The 8637-nt window shown below is 47.5% G+C and overlaps 1 protein-coding gene across 1 annotated transcript in view; it reads right to left on the reverse strand.

Annotated features, from left to right (window-relative positions):
• Window positions 1–3159, reverse strand: part of ST8SIA2 (ST8 alpha-N-acetyl-neuraminide alpha-2,8-sialyltransferase 2) — an 18710-nt gene extending 15551 nt beyond the window's left edge. The window contains exons 1-3 of the mRNA XM_031061126.1: window positions 3075–3159; window positions 1032–1160; window positions 258–515 (exon numbers count right to left, since the gene is read on the reverse strand). Of these exons, the coding sequence (XP_030916986.1) occupies window positions 258–409 (152 nt within the window). The 5' untranslated portion in view covers window positions 410–515; window positions 1032–1160; window positions 3075–3159. The remainder of the gene's footprint in view (window positions 1–257; window positions 516–1031; window positions 1161–3074) is intronic.
• Between the last annotated feature and the right edge of the window lie 5478 nt (window positions 3160–8637).

An 8637-nucleotide genomic window follows, 5' to 3' on the forward strand; every position in this document is an offset into this window, starting at 1 on the left:
ATAAGTATAATTACTGATTATAAATAATAGATTTAAGAATATAATATAAATATAATATAAATATAATATATAGTAAAGAAATAAATACATAAATAATATGTAAAAATAAAATAAAATAAAATAAAATAAAATAAAATAAATAATATGTAAAAATAAATTAGCCTTCTCAGAACATGGAGTCAGATTAATTTCCTTCCTGCCATGGGGGACCCCACAAACTCCACAGCCCTGTGCTTTTGGAGCAGTGCCCTCCCTACCTTATGACGAAGCTGTGAGCGTCGATCTCGGGCCCGCAGCCACTGCTGAGCAGCACCCCCGAGTTGCCCACGATGGCACAGCTGGGGAACTGCTTGCCCTTGAGGGGAGAGGTGCGGGGCAGCAGCTCATACAGGTTCTGGGACACGTTCATGGTGCTGTCCCTGTCAAAGACGTAGTGGATGATGTCCCCCGGCTTCAGCGTCCCCTTCAGCACTGAAATGTCCTTCTCGGCATCCAGGAACTTCAAGATCTGTTTTCTGAGCACAGGGAAGAAAAGAGCCTTGTCAGGTGAGGCGCAGAGATAGGCTGGGTCAGGTGTGAGATGAGCTCTTGCCTCCTGGCTGCCCTCACTCTCTGGCCAGTCCATCTGACCATGCTCTCCAGGCACAGCTCACTAAAGGATATCTCCATCTCAATGCCTGCTCCCTCTCCACTCATCCCTGCCCGGGGCAGGCTACCACAGTCAGCCCACCATTAGTGAGGGTCCCTGAGCTTACTCAGGGTCTCCTTCTCCCTGTGACCCATCACCTGCACACACAAATTCCACTTGGCCTGAAAAACAGGGGCTCAAGTGCTCCTTGTTTTGTTGTTGCCAGGCCAGCTGGCTTAGCTGAGAACTTATTTCCAAGCAATCGTTTACAGACATGAAGCCTATCTCAGCAGGAGGTAAGTCTTTTTATTTCTTCCTTGACTTCTTTAGATGATACACAATTTGCCAGCTTGCACTGGAGAGGACCAAATCTGTCTCTTGTCCTACAGGTAATTACCAGTACCTGATCTTCAAAGAGAGTGTCTGGTTGTGTCTCCATTTGGATGAGGCTGGTTTAATGTTGTGCTTAATGCTTTCATTACTTCTGTCAACAACAGCTGGAGATGAGGAGTCATTTATTACTACTTCAGCTCTAGAGAAAAGAAAGTCAGGGAGAGGGAGACAGAATCCGTTAGCATCCCAATGGCACTTCTAATCACCATCTTCAGCTCTGGCTGCTGGAATTCAAACTTCATCAGAAAAGCCAAATTGTAGTTATTAGCTAAACAAGAAGTGAAAGCCTGTTCCTATTCTGCTGCACTCAAGCAGACAGAGATCCTTAAATACCCACTCCCTTCCACGAGCACAGACTGACAGCCAGGCACAGCTCCACAGAAAACACACCACTACACACTGAGCTGCAGGGAGGCATGCACAGAAAAACACACTGTGACAGGCTGGCAGATGGGCACTTGCAGACAAGACACCCCAAAGCCCCCAAAATTCACTCAGAATCTTCCTAGCCAAGGTGGATGCCCTGCTGCCTCATGGTCACACACAAACATCCCAAAGTGGAGCCAGCTCAGCTCCTGGAGAAGATTAAAATCCTCACCAGGGAGGAGCAACCCTCTCTTCACCCAATGGAGAAATTAATTCAGCTGAGCTGCTGAGTGCTGCTTGTGTGACTGGGCTGTGAGCATCCTGTACTACAGAGGGGCTGGCTGGCTCATTGGAAACTTTTTCCCTCTTTAGAATTGTGCACAAGGATTTCAGCACCCATATCACTTTTTCCAGGTCAAGAAATGAGCAGCAGCCAGAGATCACTGGGAGACCCCAGTGTTTAACCCCTGCTCAAAGAAGCAAATCAGCCCCAGCATTTCTGAGACATTAAAATCAAACTGCTTGAATTGAAGGAGCTTCCAAATATTTGGTTCCAGCCAGCTGCCCTCCAAAAAGAAAAGCCAAGCATCTCATCAAGAAGCTGCGTGTTTATCTGCAGACCCAAAAAAGCCTTCACACTTCAGAGCACTCTGAAAAATACACAGCCAAAGCACTTGCTATCAGCTAAAGGGAATCTCCCTCTCCACTGCAAAGGGCTTCTTCCAGCTGGGAAATGCTTTGTAAATAAATGCATTTATATAAAGCACATAAACCCCAAGGAGGGAGCAGAGTGAGAGATGGGGCAGAGGTGGTGGCCCAGGCTCATGGACAAACATCCAGCTCCTGGGAAGGTATCTCCAGCTCACGGAAAGAGCTCCCCAGGACACGTGGTGGCTCACACTGTATAATGTGTCGAAAAGGCAAGGAAATGTGTTTATAAATGCTGGCTGCCAGTGTCCTGATGTGTGTGTGTACAGTTCCTCTCCAGAGGCTGCCAGTCTGCTGGATTTGTTTGCTTCTTGCATTTTGCTGCATCACTCATGTCTTGGAAACCTCACCTAGAAGGTGTCAAAAACCATGACTGAAGTAGGGTAAAGCAATCCTGGGAATAACTCTGGGTTTTTTGTTGTATCCATTTTCTGTGTTTTGGTCACGGGTGGTGACATCATCACAGAATGATATCACTCTTCTTCCTTGCATGCTGTCACGCAAACCTTTTCAAACATGCCACTTGGCAAGGCTGGGCTGACAGGGAATCTTTGTAAAAATGACACAGAGAGGCACTGAATGGGGCTGGGAATGACTCTGCCACAAAGGGATGTGACGGGAGTGCACTGCAACAAAACTGGAGCTCTGATCCCAAGCACAGTGATTGCTCCTCTAATAGCACTTAAAACTATGGAAAATAGCAACTCTATCAACTCTATCACTGACTTATTTTCACAATAAGTAAACTCTTTCTCATTCTCTCAATCACCACAACTTCCAGATCCCTGGTTATTTGCAAATGATTATTGCACTGAGCTGGAAGAAGTGGGGGGGGGAATGATTAAGAAAATGCAAAGCAGAAGTGAAAAGGAACAGATACATTTGCTAAATAAGAACAGCACTATCCAGCGAAGAGGAGAAGCAGATTAATAGCTGCCTTACAGCAAAAACAAATGAACACAAAATCTAATTTACAAACCTATTAGATTTGCTATGTAAGCTGTTCACAGCTGATCTGATTGTACCTCTGCCTCCAGAACTCCTGCAAGACAAAGGAAATGCATTATTTATAATTCCAGCTCCTTTCTGCCAAGCATTGTTCAACAGTCAGAGATCCTGCTCTGAATGGCTCTGAGCTGAGACACTGCCACGCTGCCCGTGTCCCACCCCATCCAGAAGGGAGATGTCCTGATACCTCTGAAGGGCTTTTCATCCCTTGTCACCACTGCCTTGCTGTGACCATGAAACCACTCCGGCAAAGAACGCCCCAAGCCACCCCAATTAATAATTCCTGTGTGATCTAACCAGCCATCACAGACATCTGGTCCTGCTGCCACGGCAGAGCGCGCCCTACAGCTGCATTAAATACATCTCCACTTCTCTTTACCAGCCAGGTGTTAGCAGTGCACACAGAAGCTCTCCTCCATCTCCAGGCTGCCAATGGACTTGCCCTGTCCTTTTCAGGTAGGCACTGAACGATCTGGACAGATCCCACTGCTGTCCTCACCTGGGCTTTTAGCTGAGAACATCCAATATCTCTATTTTACACAGCCCCCTTGACTTGTGGAGACCTCACACTCCCAGGGACCCAGGCCAGACCCAGAGCTCCACTCCAGCCCACTCCAATCCTGTGAGTGCCTTCAAGCCCCTTCTCCCCACCTTTGGTGTGACTTGGCTGAAGCTCCACGGCCAACTCACCACAGTCATTCACACGCTGGAGCTGAGACCTGAAGTGACAGCAGCGTCACTCCCATGGCCTGACACCACCACACAAGGACAGATGTCAGACCAGGCTGACCAAGACCTGTGAGAATGAGCAGCCAAAGTTTCCAGCACCTCCATGAAGCTATATTGAAGAACAGGTTGGACCAAGCCCCTTCAGAGAACACCATCCAGAGGAGCTGTGAATCCTCACTTAAATACACACAAGTGCTGGTCTGCATCTAGCTGGTTGCAGAGCTCCTTCTTGCTTTAGCTTGCTGTTTTCAGAGGGGTCACAAAGAACAAGCCACCCACCTTGTGATGCTCAAGGGAGCTGGGCTCCCATTCAGACACATTTTAACCACCATGTACTCATTGCTCTGTTTTATTGTTCCCGTTGCACAGATATCCCGATGAGCACACTCATAAAGAGAACCAAACTCTCTTCCAGCAGAAATATTGCTACCCAGAAATATACACCTTAATGAAAATGTATCTCAGGAGAATGTATTTCTACCAGTTCTGAAAAAAAAAAAAAATCCCAAATGCATTACACAAAAATGAAAGAGGAAAAGCGCGTATGAGTGTGCTTAGTGCCATTGAAAAGGATTTTCAGACTTGCAGGATGCCACATAAATCCCCTCATTAGCCTGAGCACAGCACTCAGCACCACCTAACATCAAACCCTTGGAAATGCCACCATGGTTTTCCCTCTCCTCCCTCCTGCCAGAGACCATCCTTGGCCAAGTCAGAGCGATTCCTGCTCTCCCCTGTCCTTTGACAGACCCAGAAGCCTGCGAGCTGTTTCATTTTTTGGTGCATCAAGGGAACAGCAGGGCTGGCTCATTCCTGGAGCCTCGTGGCATTTAACGAGGCTCCACATTAATGGGGTTCACTGCAGGGTGTGGGAGCAGGCTGGATTAGCGTGCAAACCACGCACCTGCTCAGAGACGTCTCCTCTGAAGGAGCTTCCAAATGGGATTCACACTCCTTCACACTCGCTGTAGGACAGACAAAGCTTAGAGAAAGAAATGGGTTTTTTTCCCTGAATACATGCTGATTCACGTGTGAAAGGAAAAAAGGTAAATTAGGAAGTAGAGAAGACTGTTCCCTAGGTGTTAGTTCCTACCTCATCCGTGTTTTGTGGCTACAGCAGGAAGGATTCAGAGCATCACAACGTATTATTCAAATGCATTTATCCAGTCTGGCTTCACATGCCCCCAGTGACAGGTCTGTGTGCTTCCTCCTGGAATTAAGGTGTAGGGGCTGGAGATGCTGCATGTGAGGAAGACAAGTTGAGAGCACCTCTGCCTGTGTGCAGCAGTGGGGAAGGGGACTGGCTGCCAGCTGAGAGTGCCTCAAGGACAGTGTCAGGGGTTACTCCCTCATCCTCACACACTGTGAAAAGCAAAAATATCACAATGCAGACAGAGGCACAAAGGGTTCTGCTGTCATAAATGAACAGGGAGGGGGCAGCTCACTGGTGGAGGAGAGCAAGGCTCTGCTAACCATCTCCCATGGCACTGGGATCACTGCTCTGCCGGCCACGATGCTCTCATGGACACCTGAGATGCTGGCAGAGACACTGCTCCCTGTGCCGGGCTTGGCTTCTCTCTGCAAGACAGGGACACTGCCCAAAGCTGAGACATGACACTTGGCTGAAGGTCTGAGCTGGTTTTGTGGATCTTAAAATGCTCCAAACTGTCAGTCCTTGGTGCTTTGTGTGCCACTCTACAACTTCAGGACATTTTCCCTGCAATCTCCCTTTGTACAGTGGAAGGCAACGTGTGCTGTAGGATGTCATGGGGTGTGTGGCTCTGTCCAGCCACCCTGCCCAGCCCACTGGTGGGTCCCAGCCAGAGAAACCAGCTGCTCAAACACCAGAAACTGAGCCAAACACAGTATCCTCCAAGGTCTGCTATACTTCACTGCCAACACAGGCAAGCCAGCACCCCTGTATACCTTCACTTCCCCCTCCTGGGAAGGGGAAAACATTAGAAATGGAGGGTACTAACTAAGAAGCACATGTTAAAAAAAAAAACCAAAACCAAAAACTAAACCACAACAAAAAAACCCGAAAACCCCAGTCCATTTTATTACACCTCCCTGACCTGGAGTTTCAAATCTCTTTGCTTCAAAAGGCAAAGACCAACCTCGATTAAAATAGCACAGATAGCATTGATTTTGAAAAGCTTTCTAGTGCTACACTGTGTTTGGACTGAATTGCTTTATTAATCTAGTTGTTATCAGTTTCATTGTATAGCCAGCTCCACAAAGCACCAACCTGCTTCCTAATCCTATTATTTACAAAACATTTTTCTTTGGGCTTCCGCTGGGATGTTTTCCAGTGATAAGTTGCATCTATATGTGCTAATGCCATCTTACTGACTTATGCCATCTTTTCTCATTTTCTCTGAGATTTTCAAGCTGCATTGCCACTATCTAGGATATTATATAGGTCAAAACGTTCTGTGCTCAGATCTAAAGTGACACTGATTCATATATCAGAGGATGTAAAGGAAAAATTGTCATATGGTTCAGGTCCTAATTTTCCTGGATGAATAATTTGTGACAAAATCAGGGATGCAAAGACTCTTCTATTCACCCCCAGTGAATGGGCCTGTTTAGGGGTTTTATTTCCATTTCCATCGTTTCCTGCTTCTTAAATGCTTCTCTTAATTGTTGCTAGGTAAGTTTGGTCTCGCTTGGAGCCACTTGGACACGTGAAATCAAAGCTGCTTTGACTGAACAAGTAGGTCACAGAGCCTCGTTGGGAGAGCAGATCTCCACGAGCAGGCTCCACATGTCCACGTTCCCAGGCTCACTAACTAGAAAACGTGTTTTCCATGGCTGTTTTACAATGCCCACCCCCAAGTCCTGCTCCCCCCCAGCATTTGGGGCAGGCCATACACATGGGAAGAGGGCATGAGAAACAGGAACTGGAAATTTCAGCCACACCCAACCACCCATTTCATAGCTCACAGAATGATCTGGGTTTGGAAAGGACCTTAAAGATCATCTCATTCCAACCCTCCTGCATTTAACCAGATTTGTGAAGCTCATTCCTGGTGGAACAAAACCTCTGCCTCTTCCTTGGGCAACCCAAGTCCTCCTCTTCTCCCTCCTCCACATAAAAGTTAGATAATAGTCCCTTGGGGGATTATTAAGCTGAATTTATCCACCTGAATTCCCCAGGAAGAGAGTTCAGAGTGCCACAATTTTTACCTGAGGGGTTCAAAAGACTAACACCTACTAATGAGCTTTTCACAACCTGCTTTTATGTTACGTGCGTTTTATGATCCTTGTTTTACAGCTGGGACACTGGGGGTGAAGTGGCTTTGCCCTTAACACCAAAAAATGAGTTCCACAAGCCAGGAGCAGGCACTGTGAGCTTCCAGCAGACCTGTCCTCTTGAAAATGCTGCTCTTTACCTGCTGGGTGTGGCTCTTGCTGGGTGAGAGGGCCCAGGGGACCACAGGAATTATCTGCAAAGGTTTCACTGGCCCAAAAAGCAGAGGCAGTCTCCTGAGATGGCTGCAGACTGTGCCCATTAAGGCAGTCTGTATCTATTTTGTATTTTGTACACTTTCCTGGCACTGTTCCCCTCCAGGAATGCTGCTCTTCCAGGCTCCAGCATCATCTCCCCTTCCTGCATCCCATCCCATTGAATACTGGGGGGAGCTGGCACATCAGACCCTTGCAAGCCATTCCTGTGCCATGTCACCAGTCGTTTTGGAGGCTCTTCCACCCTGGGATGTGGAAGGAAGGAGACTGTGATGAAGAGAAGTGGTGGTTGCTGGGTGGTAGCTGTGGTGGTACCCACACTCCCCAGCCAAGCAAGGGATTAATTGGGAAGACATTTCCAAAGCAGCTGTCTGCTAGGACAGAAGATCCTGCAATAACTCTTGATGAGATATTTGAAATCACACTTCCATGTGTTTAAAAAATCTCACTTGATTATATTGTCACAGCTTGGCAGCCCAAGTGTCAAAAATTTCCTAAATATCAGGTGCTACTTTTAGTGTTCCAAGCTTAATTCTAGCAAGTCATACAATCCCATTTGGGAAAGTGTGCCTGTATTATGGCTTTCAGAAACATCACCTGGGCCAGCTGGGGTCCCTGTGCAGGGCTGGTACCTGAGGAGCAGCCAGGCTGGCAGAACAGCATCTTCCAGCAAGCACCAGTGAGGCACCAGGCAATGGCCCCACTGCTGCTCATGGCACTTGTCATGAGGAATAATGTCTCTGCCCCCCTGACATTAGCTTTGAGCTCTCTCCTTGGTTATTCCAGTGCTTTAACACCCTTCTTACCCCATCTCCCCTGCCAGTATGGGCTCCTAGATGGTTCTGTTTGGATTTTTCTTTAGAGAAAGGAAGAAAAATAATCACTGTCAGGGTAAGATGAAATCAAATGAATCTGAGACAAATGGGAGAAGTCAATGAAGGAATAGTCCTATACCTGATGGAGATGGACATAACCCATAAATGGGAAATGCAGATCTGTCAGTGCCATGCAAAGCAGCCTTGTTAACTTGGTCACCTCTCCCCACACCCCAATCCCACTTCCACAACATCACCCACCCTGCAGGCTCCTTCCCAGGGACCACAAGAGGATGGGAAGGTTGGTGGTGCTCAGCATCCCTGCCTGGCAGGTGTGCCAGTGGCTCCACATCAGCTCTGCATTAAATGTGAGCAGGGTTTGACCCTGGCAGCCCTGTCCGGCTGAGAGCCACGGCGTGTAACCACTGCAGGTGCCTGCTGAGGACACATGAGTCTGCAAACCAGACATCTATTGCTTGGTAAGGAACATGCCAATGAGTCTGAAACACTTCTGAGACAAAA

This window comes from Geospiza fortis, unplaced genomic scaffold (assembly GCF_000277835.1).
Source record: "Geospiza fortis unplaced genomic scaffold, GeoFor_1.0 scaffold330, whole genome shotgun sequence".
Classification (NCBI taxonomy): Eukaryota; Metazoa; Chordata; class Aves; order Passeriformes; family Thraupidae; genus Geospiza; species Geospiza fortis.